The sequence below is a fragment of the Saccopteryx bilineata genome, chromosome 3 (assembly GCF_036850765.1).
Source record: "Saccopteryx bilineata isolate mSacBil1 chromosome 3, mSacBil1_pri_phased_curated, whole genome shotgun sequence".
In the NCBI taxonomy this organism is placed as follows: domain Eukaryota; kingdom Metazoa; phylum Chordata; class Mammalia; order Chiroptera; family Emballonuridae; genus Saccopteryx; species Saccopteryx bilineata.
Genome location: NC_089492.1, coordinates 158314345 through 158330546, shown reverse-complemented (window position 1 = coordinate 158330546; position 16202 = coordinate 158314345). Strand labels below are relative to the sequence as shown.

General features: G+C 36.0%; 1 protein-coding gene across 1 annotated transcript in view; it reads left to right on the top strand.

The window, feature by feature from the left end:
• The window catches only part of TMEM182 (transmembrane protein 182), a 54763-nt gene extending 41019 nt beyond the window's left edge, over nt 1-13744 (top strand). The window contains exon 5 of the mRNA XM_066264865.1: nt 13357-13744. Within this exon, the coding sequence (XP_066120962.1) occupies nt 13357-13577 (221 nt within the window). The 3' untranslated portion in view covers nt 13578-13744. The remainder of the gene's footprint in view (nt 1-13356) is intronic.
• Nucleotides 13745-16202: the final 2458 nt, after the last annotated feature.

The following is a 16202-nucleotide window of genomic DNA, read 5'->3' as shown; positions in this document are numbered from 1 at the left end:
AATTATTATGTGGGAAGGCCTTCCTTCAGCTTTTGATGTGGGATCTTAATATCCCTCACCTGAAATTCAAGTGTAGAATAAGTCGACCTTGGTTAATATTAAATAGGAAGAAACTGTAAAGAGTTTTTATTCACAGATATATTTTAAAGCAATATAGCTCACAAAAATTAGGGGATATTTCAAAATGCATATGAAGCAATAAAATATTCCCTAATTTTTCTTAATCAGATACATCTTTGTAAGTTTATTTTTCCTCATAATGCTTATCAGTTGAAATGTGTTAGACTCAAGCCTATTTTGACTTGGTTTTGACTGGGGCACCAATATGGCAAAGGCATGATGCTAAAATGAGGAGATAGGACTCAGAGGAATAATGAAAAGAGAGCACTTCAACTCTGTTCTTTGAGTCTCCAGCATCCCAGCCAGATGAAGGCTTTGAAAGGGAGGGAGATTTGAAGAAAGAATGAGGAGACCCAGAGCAATTTCTCTGGAGAGAGCTGCTGCCTGCTTCTAAGTCTCCACCTTGCCTGAGCTTGGCTCACGTGTCATTGCTGAAGGTGTTCTGGAGTTACTGTCTAGCTCCTGCCTTGATAGATCTAGCGAGTGAGAAGCCAGCTCAGTAACAGCTCTGGTGGAACTTCTCTGGAAAAACTTGAATTTCCTCTTGAATGCTCCCTACTACTCTCTCTTGAAAAAATGTATCTGTGCTGTTCTTTTGAGAACTATAGTGACAGGCCTGGCAAATGAATGTTTTTTACTCAAGTGCCATTTTATTATGGAGTTTTCAGGTGTGTTGGGTCACAAATTCTTCCTGACCTATGAATGGGATCTCTGGTTTGGGATTAGGTTTGTCCCTAGTAGAAAGGCAGAATAAGTTTCTATTTACTTAATTTTCCTTTTCCAAAGTATGTGTATCATTAATAGCTACTATTGATTTCATTTCTTTGTAAATAATCTATTTCATTCCACACCTTTCCTCCAAATAATTGCTTTGCACAAAAATGGTTATCAGTGAGTGGCTAAAGCATATTAGTTTCCCTACTAAATTTTGTTATGCCGTTTCTTAGGACTTTTTTTTCTTTACATTCTCTTGTGTAGAAAGAGAAACACATAGGTATAGATTCATCTGAATTATCAAACGAACATATGCTGATCCCCAGAAAGAATGTGTACTCCCTACAACTAAAGGGCTGTTGGGGAGGGGCAGGAGATTTGCAAAAAAATGTCCCTGTCATAAATAAGCACAACTCTGGATTCACCTGATGTTATCCCTTCCCGCTTGTTCAGTAAAGAGACTGTGAGGCGACTGGTGCCACCTGGTGGAGAACTCCAATAAGACAATGCAGAAGCTGTTGAAGCATATTTCCCCTTATTTCCCTTTCGAAATCTCAGAACTGGAAGACAGAGTGCCAAGTTTATTCTCTTACCAGTAGGCCAGTCCTGAAATAAGCCATTCAAGTGAGAAGCTCTAATGCTTTAAAATATTTTAGGGAATTCTATTTGCAAGCCATTAGCAGGATCTTATGCCAAAGCTTAATAATAACCATGATAATAATACAAGCCAATGTTTATCATATGCTCGCCAGATTCCAAAGACCTGGGAAGTGCTTTACCTCCATTAATTCCTCAGGACTGCTTTTTGTCATAGGCACCGCATTACCTCTACTTTCCAATGAAAAAGCTGAGATAGAAGTAAAAAATTTGCTTAAGGTTGTTTAGCTAGTAGTGTCAAGCTTTCTAGACAGTGAACCTATAAGCAGGGCGGTCAAAATCCAGGCCTGTTATCTCCAACAGGTTCCTACTTTCTGAAATGCAGTTGTTGTGAGTAAACTCTTGGCATTAACAAAACCCTGCTTTTCAGATTAAATCCCTAATTATTTGTAGAAATGGATAAACCCTCGTGATCATTCTCTATAAATACGATATTTTACATCTAAAATTATTACACCATTGTATGAAAATAATGAATATTTGAGAAATCCGATAAACATTACACATGTTTGGTGACTAAAAACATGAAACCAGAAAATGAAAGGGAAGAGATATTTGGTGTATGGGAAAAGTAGTATGACAAAGTATGGGCAGCAGTGGATTTTTGAGAATCAGATAGATGTAAAGATAACATACAGTCATGAAATTATAACTATATAAACTACTCAGGCTATCTTAAGAAAATTGGGGGGAAATTAGTAGAAAAGAGATTCGGGTAAAATGAAGAGTGGAGATAAACTGAGAATTCTTATGGTTATCATTACGCATTAGTTTTACAATTTCTGAAATATGATACATAAAACTGAGCATAATTTAATTATAATAAAAAGCAAAAGCTTATTAATTTAAAGAAGAAAGAACTATTACAAAAACACAATTTTATCTTTAAGATGTTCTGGCTTATTTTCCCAGAGAAACTAATTTTTAATGAAAGAAATAAGGCTACCTTGAAAGTACATTACAATATAATGACAAATGTTATTCTTTAGAAAATGTAGAATTGACAAATTTTTCTTTCTCCCTCTTATATATTTTAGCTTCTGAAACAGACCTGTGGGAATCCATCCTGCACTATGCTCATGCTCCCCCTCTGGCATGACACACAAGGCTCCTTTGAAGTTGAGAAACATCTCAAATACTGCCATTTTTAAGATTCTTATTATATTAAAAGTTAATACATGTCAAAACTGTTTGTAAATATTGTGGCACTTTCAAGTGTTTCCATTTAATACATTAATGTTCTGTGTTTTAAAACTACTACATGAAGGTAATGACCCTATAGATAACTTAATTTGCAGATATTTTCCAAAGTCTTGTATGAATTCAGGGCTCAAATCAAATAGTTCTAATGAACTCCAATGTAATCCATAACTTGAGGGGGAGTATCATTCATTCCATATCAAGATGTCAGATCTCTTGCTAATTCTCAGAAAGAGTCTAGCTCATTTAGGCCCCTAAATTTTGTGCTATAATTCAGAGCTTAGAGATGCTTCCTGAATATCTGAGGGACAACTCTCTTTCTAAAGGAATTACAAAAAGAAACTGGGTCCAGGGTTGAATTCTGGTTCTTAGGTTGGGGGTTCATTTCATAAGAGTTCATAACATTCATTTATATGTCATATTTTAGGTGCTTCAAATAATACATAATAAAGTTTGAAAAAATGATTAAAGAATTAAAAATAAGCAGTCACAAAAAATCCTTATGCCCTAAGCACGTGGGAGAATTTAATTGCTCAGTGAGCATTACTGAATGGCTGTCAGTTTTTTGGACAAATTGATGTGTGAGGAAGATAATATAAGGCAGTTTATATTTTATTTAATTAACTATGCTTTAGTAAGGCTGCATAAGTGTCAGAGGTTAGCTTGAGGAGCTGTGTCTCAGGTCATTTCCATGGCACTGGCAAGCGCAGCACCACATTATCAGTTTGATATACAATTATATTTTGTAAAAAGATTTTGTTGCCATTTTTTTCAAAAGCATTTTTCTAAGGAAAAGTATAATTTCCAGACTCTATATTTGAGTTAGAAAATTACAAACAAAACTATTCATAGTAGCTTAATTCATAACAGCCAAAACCTAGAAAGAGCCCAAATGTTCACAAACAAATAGATAAACAGATTGTGGTATATTCATACAATGAAATACTGCTCAGGGGCGAAAAGGAGTACTGTTACTTCGCATATGCTACAATGTGGACGATTTCTCAGTCATGTTGAGTAAACGCAGCCAGAGAAAGACAGGATGCTGCTATGATTTCACTTATTTAAAGCTCTATGGGTAAAACAATGTTTTATTGTAGTTGTACCAAATATGCAAACACAGGTGCAGCTGGCTGCCTATCTCAACAAAAGTCAAAACTGCGAGTCAGGTGCTGGTGCAAAAGAAAAGAGGTATATTCAGGTTTCGTGACGTGACCTAGGAGAATAGTGGACTGTCCTGTCAAAGACCATTTCCCCTTCTTGCTCACACCTGCAGTTATAATAGGGATAGGAAATGGAGGGCATTTTATATTTTTTTATTTTATTCTACCCAGTTATATTGCTAGCTTTTGTCACACTCGGTGTAAGAACCTCCCCATGTTGACCAATGGCAGAGACTCCCCATTGCTCTCTGTCTCCAGTAATAATTCTCTCCTTCAAAACTCTGTACCTTGGTAATCTTACAAAGGTAAATGGATTGAGGTCTTAGCCTCTATAGTTTCTTCTTCCTGTCAAGGGGCATAGTCTTGCTATTAAAAATAAGCAATCACAAGAAATCCTTATGCCCTAAGCACCTGGAGAATTTAATTGCTCAGTGAGCACTATTGAAAGGCTGTTAGAAGTTTTTTGGACAAATTGATGTGTGAGGAAGATAATATAAGGCAGTTTTTAATATTTTATTTAATTAACTATGCTTTAGTAAGGCTGCATAAGTGTCAGAGGTTAGCTTGAGGAGCTGTGTCTCAGGTCACTTCCATGGCACTGGCAGGCGCAGCACCACGTTATCAGTTTGATATACAATTATATTTTGTAAAAAGATTTTGAAGACTATTTTTGTATCTTCTGCAAAAGCCTCTTGAGGGGATGTTGTCAGTTTCGCTCTTCAGTGTTCATGTGCAGATCTGCAAAAGAAAATAATTACGTATTTCTTGAGGAATTGCAATTTTTTTAAAAGAAAATAATAGTAAATAGTTTATCAAGTTTCTTTTCTGTTCTTTCTTTTGGCACATCAGATATAAGCTTGCCATTTCATTAGTGCCACCATCTTTGGCATTCTTATTCTAGCTCCAGACTTGGTCTTTATTTCTACAGTTAGCATGAGTTCTCCCCTTGCCTTCCGGGAAGCTCCACCTGGAGAAGCAAACTAGTCTCCTACCACCTCTTTGGCATATTTTCTCTGTTGTAAGATGTTTTTGAATGTCTTCAGGTCTAATATGTTACACCTGTTATCAGAGTTTTAGTTTGAGTTATGTCTAAATCTTTTGACCTTGATAGACAAACTCCTGCAGGTCTCATTTTCTTCTTCTGGAAATAGACACATGAGTAAGCTGATACTATCATCCCTAAAAGTTTATGAGTCTCACTTTCTAGTTCTATCTACATGCTGTTTCTGAAGCGCCCTATCTCTGCAGTATGTGTTTCCTCCAGAGAAAGAAAAGACAATTTTTTTCTGATTCTAATTTCTATGCACTTTAACTTCCTTCATAATGCATTTTTTTATTATAGAATTCTTTGGCCTTTTCTACACCCACTGAAAGCTGAAATGAGTTTCCTCTGAATTTCTGTGAAAGCATGACTAAGATAGACTGATGAATCCTCTTGAATTTAGGGTCATTTCCTAGTAACTGGCCATGATTCAAGTTGTAAAGTATATTTCAAAGGCAATTCATTTACTTCTAAGCAATTAAAGATCCAGTTTATTGCTTTTCAGTAACTTCAAAAGTTTTTGATTTTTAATACAGGTGTATATATACTTTTAGGCAAGAATATATTTGATATTTGACTCTATTTTTGAAGAAAATTTTCATTTCTGAAGCTTTCCCTAGGAACACATTTTTAAATTTGTTCTTTTAAACTAAAGTATAAAGGATTTATATAGTACCTTCTTTTCCCATTCTTGTTCTATAAAATGTTGAGGCCATGCAGTTTTATTCCTCAGTCTGATTTGGCATTGAAGAAGTTATATTCTTTTCGTTTTCATATTGTGATTTTTTCTATATTGTTTATCTTTAACAATTGCATTCCTAATGGCCATTTGTGAATGAGTTTTACATCACCTTGTTTCAGAAAAGAAAATGACTTCCAAATTGAATGCATGATATTCAGAGGGAAAAGTTTTAAACTCTGTATGAAAATCCATGTACAGTTACAAGTTTTGAGTGGCTTTTCCACACTGCTGATAAGAAAAGCCCTAGCACTCTCTTTGTGTGGCTTACCCATATCTCTGTGGCTTTTTAGTGATCACAGGTCTTCATGGGATTTGAGGCCACATTTTGATTATGTCTTCAGTGATCTATCTTGTGAAGATTTATTGGGATAATAATAAATTAATATTTTTCATAGTATTAAGTTGCCTCAGAAGAGACTCTACATCTGGCAGGTGGGCCAAAATCAATAATATTAGTGTTCATTAGTAGTCACAATATTCCACCAAAAGAAGTTGCATCTTTCTAGATTAGGAACACACAGGATTTCTTCCCGTTCCCCAACATATGCCACACTTATTTGTTTGTTTGTTTGTTTGTTTATTTATTTATTTATTTATATTTTTCTGAAGTTGGAAACCGGGAGGCAGACAGACAGACTCTCGCATGCGCATGACCGGGATCCACCCGGCATGCCCACCAGGGGGCGATGCTCTGCCCTTCTGAGCCATTGCTCTGTTGCAACCAGAGCCATTCTAGTGCCTGAAGTAGAGGCCATAGAGCCATCCTCAGTGCCCAGGCCAACTTTGCTCCAATGGAGCCTTGGCTGCAGGAGGGGAAGAGAGAGACAGAGAGGAAGGAGAGGGGGAGGGGTGGAGAAGCAGATGGGCACTTCTCCTGTGTGCCCTGGCTGGGAATCGAACCCAGGACTCTTGCATGCCAGGCCGACACTCTACCACCGAGCCAATCGGCCAGGGCCTTATTTATTTATTTTTCATTAGTTTACTTATTTATTGAGTTGTGTTTTGTTTTTTGGAAATATTTTCTAATTGCATAGAAGTTGCAAGTCTCTTTACCTAAACTCATTTGTTTCACTAGCTGTCCCAACAATGTCTTTTATCACAAAAGGATCCAGCACTGGAACATGAATTGCATTTAGTTGTGTCATTTGGTTCTCCATCAGACCAGTATAAGTCCTTCTTTGACCTTCATGATCTTGACTCTTCTGAAAAGTAGAAGCCTGTGATTTTCTCAAATGTTCTTGAATTAATTTGTCTAATACTTCCTTGTGGTTGAATTTAGATTCTTTGTTTTAGTTGTAGTGTCATATCAGCAATATATTTTTTAATTTATTTATTAAATTTAATGCAGTGACATTGATAAATCAGGGTACATATGTTGAGAGAGAACATCTCTAGATTATTTTGACATTTGATTGTGCTGTATACCCCTCCCCCAAAGTTAAATTGTCTTCTGTCACCTTCTATCTGGTTTTCTTTGTGCCCCTCCCCTCCCCCAACCCCTCTCTCCTTCACCCTATCCCGCCTCCCTCCACCCTCCACCCCTGTTCTTGTCTCTGAGTCTCATTTTTATGTCCCTTCTATGTATGGATTCATATAGTTCTTAGTTTTTTTTTCTGATTTACTTATTTCACTCTGTATAATGTTATCAAGGTCCATCCATGTCATTGTAAATGATCCGATATCATCATTTCTTATGGCTGAGTAGTATATATGTACCAAAGCTTTTTAATCCACTCGTCCTCTGACGGACACTTGGGCTGTTTCCAGATCTTCGCTATTGTGAACAATGCTGCTATAAACATGGGGGTGCATTTCTCCTTCTGGAACCCTTCTATGGTGTCCTTGGGGTATATTCCTAAAAGTGGGATGGCTGGGTCAAAAGGCAGTTCGATTTTCAATTTTTTGAGGAATCTCCATACTGTTTTCCACAGAGGCTGCACCAGTCTGCATTCCCACCAGCAGTGCAGGATGGTTCCTTTTTCTTCACATCCTTGCCAGCACTTATTCTGTGTTGTTTTGTTGATGAGCGCCATTCTGACTGGTGTAAGGTGATATCTCATTGTGGTTTTAATTTGCATTTCTCTAATGATTAGTGATGTTGAGCATTTTTTCATATGCCTGTTGGCCATCTGTATGTCCTCTTTGGAGAAGTGTCTATTCATCTCTTTTGCCAATTTTTGGATTGGATTGTTTGTCTTCCTGGTGTTGAGATTTATGAGTTCTTTATAAATTTTGGTTATTAACCCCTTATCAGACGTATTGTCAAATATGTTCTCCCATTGTGTAGTTTCTATTTTTATTCTGTTCTTGTCTTTAGCTGTGCAAAAGCTTTTTAGTTTGATATAGTCCCATTTGTTTATCCTGTCTTTTATTTCACTTCCCTGTGGAGATAAATCAGCAAATATATTGCTCCGAGAGATGTCTGAGAGCTTACTGCCTATGTTTTCTTCTAAGATGCTTATGGTTTCACGGCCTACATTTAAGTCTTTTGTCCATTTTGAGATTATTTTTGTGAGTGGTGTAAGCTGGTGATCTAGTTTCATTTTTTTGCAGGTAGCTGTCCAATTTTCCCAACACCATTTGTTAAAGAGGCTGTCTTTACTCCATTGTATTTCCTTGCCTCCTTTGTCAAATATCAGTTGTCCATAGAACTGTGGGTTTATTTCTGGGTTCTCTGTTCTATTCCATTGATCTATATGCCTGTTCTTATGCCAGTACCAGGCTGTTTTGAGTACAACGGCCTTGTAGTATAACTTGATATCAGGAAGTGTGATACCTCCCACTTTATTCTTCTTTTTTAAGATTGCTGAGGCTATTCGTGTCCTCTTTTGGTTCCATATAAATTTTTGGAATATGTGTTCTATATCTTTGAAGTATGTCATTGGTATTTTAATTGGTATTGCATTGAATTTATAGATTGCTTTGGGTAATATAGACATTTTAATGATGTTTATTCTTCCTAACCATGAGCATGGTATATGCTTCCACTTGTTTGTATCTTCCTTGATTTCTTTTATCAATGCTTTGTAATTTTCCGAGTACAAGTCTTTAGTCTCCTTGGTTAAGTTTATTCCTAGGTACTTTATTTTTTTGGTTGTAATTGTGAAGGGGATTGTTTCCTTAATTTCTCTTTCTGACTGTTCATTGTTGGTGTATAAAAATGCCTCTGATTTCTGAGTATTGATTTTATATCCTGCCACTTTGCTGAATTCATTTATCAGGTCCAGTAGTTTTTTGACTGAGACTTTGGGGTTTTCTGTATACAAATCATATCATCTGCAAATAATGATAGTTTTACTTCTTCTTTTCCAACTTGAATTCCTTTTATTTCTTCTTCTTGTCTGATTGCTGTGGCTAGGACTTCCAGGACCATGTTAGATAAGAGTGGTGAAAGGGGGCACCCTGATCTTATTCCTGATCTTAAGGGTATTGCTTTTAATTTTTGCCCATTGAGTATGATGTTGGCTGTGGGTTTCTCATAGATGGCTTTTATCATGTTGAGGTATGTTCCCTATATTCCCACTTTGCTGAGAGTTTTTATCATGAATGGGTGCTGGATTTTATCAAATGCTTTTTCTGCATCTATTGAAATTATCATATGGTTTTTCTCCTTTTTGTTTATGTGATGAATCACATTGATTGATTTACGAATATTGTACCATGCTCATATCAGCAATATTATGTTCAAATTGCATCTTATAGGGTGTTAAATGACATCAAGTTCTTATGTCACTGGTGATGATAACTTTTATTACTTGACTGAGTGGTATTTGCTACATTTCTTTAGTATAAAGTTACTGTTTTTTTCTTTACAATTATTAAGTGTTTTGTGGAAAGGAACTTGGACCCTGTGTAAATATTTGTTACTCATCTAAATTTCATCCACCACTTTTAGTATCCATTTTAGTTTGTTGCCTGAATTATTGCTTAAATGAATGCCAAATGGTGATTTCTTAGTCAATTATTCTTTCTACATTTATAAGTTAGCATTTCATTTTTAAAAAGCTTTCCCTTCTCCTACTTATTTATTCACTCTTTTATTTATATCATTGTGAACACATGGATTTCTATTTTATTCAATGATAAATAATTTGCCAGTATCATTATTTACTTTATAATCAGATGTCTCAGAATTGGCTAGGAGAAGCCCTATCAATCAGTCTTTTGAAGTAACTCCATCATTCTTTGAGCCCATCTTAATTTTTGGTATAACAAGACTTTCCACACTCATCTTGTACTTTGTTTCAATCTGAATTCATCTATTTCTTTGAGATGCCCTGGTTCTTGCTATTTAGAAGCCAAGAGATAGACATTTAATGTGCACCATGCTACCAGGATGTTGTTGATCCCAAATCTTCTTGAGAAACAGAGTTAGGAAGTATATCTATGCATATACATACAGGTATATTTTAACACACAGACACACACACACACACACATACTTTTACTTTTTTCTCTCTCTCCATAAATTCACACTGATACATCCAATTACAAACAAACATCATGCAGTTCATTCTCGCTTTCTTCATTTTAAATTTGTAACTACTGCCTGACCAGGTGGTGGCGCAGTGGATAGAGCATCGGACTGGGGTGTGGAGGATCCAGGTTCAAGACCCCAAGGTCGCCAGCTTGAGCACGGGCTCATCTGGTTTGAGCAAAAGCTCACCAGCTTGGACCCAAGGTCGCTGGCTTGAGCAAGGGGTCACTCAGTCTGCTGTAGCCCCATGGTCAAGGCACATATGAGAAAGTAATCAATGAACAACTAAGGTGTCACAACAAAAAACTGATGATTGTTGCTTCTCATCTCTCTCCATCCCTGTCTGTCCCTATCTATCCCTCTCTCTGTCTCTCTAAAAAGACAAACAAAAACAAAAACAAATTTGTAACTACCTTTCAGGAAGTGAAGAACATGGCTTCAATTAACCTCTATATAATTATTTATTTGATCAGTCCACCAGTACTTTACAGTTTCCTGACTGTTGTTTTGACCACATTCTTTATGCAGGACCCTGTCATGAATTTTTGCTGCTGCTCCATCAGTGAAACTATTTGCCTTTATTATAAATATTTCCCTGTATTTGTAAGTTCATTTTCCTTCTCTCCATCTCTGTCTGTGCATGCACACACACACATACATATAAAACATTGGCAATTTAATAAACAGGGAAACACTATTTTAATCCATGGGTAAGCTACACTCATAAACTGATCAGAAATGAATCAAATGGACTATATCTTCAATTAGTGAACAAGTTAACTATTATAGTGATAAAATGCCTATTATTTCTTACTTACAAGATGTAATTGCTCTTCAAATAACACCAACATTTAAATATCAGTTCATTCTTCCTTATTAACTAACATCTACTTGATTAGCAACAAAACATATTTTAAATACTCTAAATTCTGAAGTAGGTTTTGCAACTTTTGAAAAAAAAATGTTTATCAGACTACCAGTTTTTACAGAAGCAATTTTATTAATTTTTTAATAAAAATATCTGCAAGCATAAGAGATTCACATCATGCAAGGAAGATTAAAAAAAACATATTAACAACTAATAACAAAGTTTGCAATGTGCTTGTATTGCAAATAGTATGCAAATCACTAAGTCAAACCCTTACATTAGCAAAGAACACTGTCTACATATTTGCGAATAAAAAAAAGGATTGAAAGGCAAAGTTGCTAGACAACACACGACATTGCCATATTGTTGTCAAAATCTGAGCTACGGCTTTTAGGAGCTTGCTCGCAGGCTATGACTTTAATATTTCCCCGTGATATAGTTGTTGTTCAGTGGTTAAATTGCTCTATTCTGCTCTCTAGTATTTGCATTTATATTACAGACAACATTGTGAAGAATGTTTCTTGTTAGTGACGCATCTATGTTGATTCCACATTGCTCTATAGCTTGAATCATGGTTGTGAGAAAGTTTAAGTTTCGATATGGACACACCTTCTCATATTTATGAGCCCTTATTCTTTCACGTTTACTTGTTAAGGTTGTTTATGAAATTGATGGCCCCAGAGAGAAAAGACATCTTGAATACTTTAAGCACACAATTAGCTCAAGAGGGACGATTGATGGCTAGGCTCTTCAAAATGACCCTCTCTTGCCCAATATGCCTCAGTCTCGGCTCCTAGTCACAGAGTTGCATTTAGAGTATGGAGTTTTTATACCTGGTGGATCAGTTCCTTAAATCAAAGAATAAACCATCTTTGACATGTCTTGATTGAACTTTTGGACAAATAGTAAGTGACTTTAAGTGTATTTTGCTTTAGGACATAATCAAATGCTTCAGGACTTATGGTTAGTGTGTGGGACATGTCGCTCACTCACAAGTGAAATCAGCTTAGCTGATGCTCCTGAGTTTGCAACTCAGCATGGTCCTGTTGCTACTTTCTGTTATTACAGTCACTGTCACATGGAAAAGTATATGCTTAGTGCTATTCTCAAATTTTAGCATGTATGAAGATTTTCTGTCATACTTCTTGTTACAATCCACTGTCCAATACTAAAATATTTTCTCTATTCTTAAAATTTCAACATTTTAAAGAGGTGGATTACAGTTACATTAAAATTGTTGATAAATTGTGATGTTGTCTTCTAGTTAATGATTAAGCATTTTCCTTCCTTACTTCCCCTCTCCCTTCTTCCCTCCTTCCCTCTCTCCCTCCCTTCTTCCTCTCTCCCTCCCTTTCTTCCCCTCTTCTTCCCCTCTTCCTCCTCTCCCTTCCTTTCTTCCCCCTTCCTCTTTCTCTTTCCCTCCCTCTCTCCCTCCCTGCCTTCCTCTTTTCCTTCCTTCCTTCCTTCCTTCCTTCCTTCCTTCCTTCCTTCCTTCCTTCCTTCCTTCCTCCCTCCCTCCCTCCCTCCCTCCCTCCCTCCCTCCCTTCCTTCCTTCCTTCCTTCCTTCCTTCCTTCCTTCCTTCCTTCCTTCCTTCCTTCCTTCCTTCTTCTTTGCTTCACTTATCCTTCTCTTTGTTTAATAAGTTATTAATCTTTAACCTATGGTTCTATGTTCCACAGATTTTTTTCCCCAGTCCTCTCCCTCATTCTTTCAAGGCAGTGTTTATTTATCTTGTAATCAATCTTCAACATATGTATTTAAATTTTAAAGATTTATTTATATTCTTTTACATTAGTTTAGTGCTCTCATCTCTTTCTTGTCTTGGCTTTTATTTTCATGGCCGTATTTAACTGTAGCACTAATTACCTGTGTCATAATAATATAAGAATAGAAAGACCTGAGCTGAAAATCAGCTCTGAAAACTATTAGCTATGTTTGCACATATTTAAAACTGGGATTAATCGTACCTATTTTGCCATTGTATTATACATAACAAAAGAAATGATGAATTACAGTGCTCATCCCAAACCAGGCATCAGTAGAAATGAATAAATGTTAAAATAAATTCCACTAGGCCAGGATTTTTGACTCGTAGTGTTTGTAAACTTGTAATACAGTGCCTGGCATACAGTAAGTACTCAATAAATATATATCAACTGTTGCCTTGTCATGGTTCTTAGGCTGCTATAACCCTCATCTCAATGCTTTGAAAATTAAACACAAATGATGTGCATATGAGGTACAGAATGAAGGATCTGACACAAAGTAGGGGATTTAGCTAGAATTATAATTTGAGACATTAAATGGTTGGTAAGAGTTCTTGGGAAAACATTTTCAGAAAGGCTAAAGGTCTTTTGTTTTGTCCTTCTCAGGCATCCTGTTCTCACTGGTGGTGATGCTGTATGTCATTTGGGTCCAGGTGGTGGCTGACATGGAGAGCTACAAAACCATGAAAATGAAAGACTGCTTGGATTTCACACCTTCTGTTCTGTATGGCTGGTCATTTTTTCTGGCCCCAGCAGGAATATTTTTCTCTTTGTTCTCTGGATTGCTATTTCTAGTTGTTGGAAGGCATATTCAGATACATCACTAATTACATTGTTGCCACCAGGGTTTTCTTGAGAGATTTTAAAACATCATATTTTATTTATATGTGTTTGAGGGATCCTAGTGTGGAATTAATTGATATAACTCTTCAGTTGCTATTTGAACTCACTATTTTACTTGTGATTTTCTCTAATAAAAAGGTTCTAGAATATCTCCAGACACAAACATGTTTCTATCTATTTAAGTGCTATAAAAAAATCTAGTTCTTGCCTGACCTGTGGTGGCGCAGCGGGATAAAGCATTGACCTGGAAGTGCTGAGGTCGCCGGTTCAAAACCCTGAGCTTGCCTGGTCAAGGCACATATGGGAGTTGATGCTTCCAGCTCCTCCCTCCCTTCTCTCTCTCTGTCTCTTCCTCTCCTCTCTAAAATGAATAAATAAATAAAAACAAAAACAAAAACAAAAAAACAACCAAGCTTAAAAAAAAAAAAAAACTAATTTAAAAAAAAAAAATCTAGTTCTTTAGGGAGCAGGTAACATGGCCTCTCTTTCATTGCACTTGTTAGAGTTCCTGCAGGCTGTAAATATATATAGAGAGAGGTATAATAATAGCATAATACTATCAGCTGGAACAATACAAGATTTGATTTGAAGCCCCCTTCTTGGCAGTCTTCTGTTGTAACTTTAAAATAATCTTTGGAGCCTGAAATGTGGTGGCACAGTGGATGGAGCATCGACCTGGAGTGCTGAGGTCGCCAATTTGAAATCCTGGGATTTCCTGGTCAAGGCACATAGGAAGCAATGAGTTGATGCTTCCCACTCCTCTTCTTTGCTTTCTCTCTCTCTCTCCTCTCTCTAAAATCAATAAATAAAATCTTTAGAAAAAATAAAATAAAATAATCTTTGGAGAATAATTAAGAATGGAAAACAAATGGCAAAGAATTTACTCCATTTCTTCTTTACACACTTACATACCCACATCTACATTCACTGACTCCTGTGAGCGAATTATTCATTTAAAAATAGATAGCAGTTTTTATTGTAGCAGGAGCCACACAAACTTATCAGTTAAAATAACAAAGCCTAGAATATACACTTTTCTACTTTCTTATCAACAGTAGTTTGATTCTCTAATTTTATTCACTTAATTGTGCAGCTTATATAAACCTTGAACTATATTTACAAATGGCAGATCTGTACACCAAATACATATAGTGTAGATTGAATTTTTAGACTTGAAGTGGGTTAATTATATATTTAATATAGTTAAAAATATGTAAAAACCAAGAATCAGCCTACTGCATAATTATATTTGATATTTTAAAATTTCCATTTAAAATTATATTACTAATATTTTTTAGTTTATAAAAACTTATTGAAATGTGCTTTTAACATGCACAAAATACTTCCATATAACAGCTTCGCTTTATTAAAGACTATGAAATATTAAGTTTTGCAAGATTTCATGGGCTGTATGTAGTTCTTCTGATCATTTGCTTCCCTTAATTATTGTCCCTCAATTTCCTTATCTTTACAACAGGTATTTTAGCATTTACAGATTGTCTATCTTCTTTAATCTGGTTGAAGAAAACTTTTGCTTGTTTTTGCAAAAGGTGGGGAAGTGAAATAATTCTGCATTATTTACTAGCTTAGACATTTTGCATATCAAAGATGTTTGTTTGGCACTAATTTTAATTGAAATCAAAACATCAGAGAAGCCTAGATCATATTTGCATTTTTGAAACCTCCACGAGGGAGGAGTTTGTGTTTATGAAGGAACAGAGGACAGCATGGTCAGAGGCAGATTAAAGTTCATTGAGGTCTCAGGTACAGAAGAAAATATTGGGCCCCTTACTTTAGAAAAAAGTGTAAAGTTGAGGTTTTGCGGAGCCCTTCAGAAGTCAGGGCCCAGGACGCCTGCCATTAAATCCACCTCTGAGCATGGTAGTGAACTTTTTTTCCCAGGGACAGCATTCTACTCCACAGCCAGCTGTTGTGGATACAGAGACAAGACTGAAGGAGACTTGAGTGACCACTGAGCAGAGGCTGTGGAATAGCGTGACTGTGCTTTACACCCAGCTGTCCCGTGATGAAGATGGAGAAATTGTCCAAGTCTTCTCCACATATTTTCTATTTTCAATCAAGCTTGTTTCAATGGGAGGGATTCCTAGAGGAATAACAAGGGTCTGAAGTATCTATAGAATCATGAATGGCATTTTAGTGCCATTTAGGACAGTTAGGACTTGCGTGTAGTAAAAATAGAAAACAACAAAAATACAACAGTTTCAGGGGTTTAATTGGTTTCTCAAGTCATATTGTAAACAATTTTGTGGTAATTTCATGTTTTTTTTGTTTCATTTTTGTATTGTTTCATTCAGTATTTTACTTTTGGCATGATGATTAGAAAAATAACAATTCTGCTATGCATATAGAGTATGATATTAAATTATGGCACACCATTAAGTTATCTAGACAATGATAGATGTATTTGATTAGTTCATGTCATCTGTAAATTCAGTTTCTTTTTTTGTAGAAGTTTGAAATGAAGCCTTTTTCTGGTATATTATATGTCATTTAAATTTCACATACAAGCTGCTTTCAGTAAAGATTTGAATATTTATGAATTCCAAATGGTTACCCTCGCTTTCTAATGTACTTATATGGCTACTGTC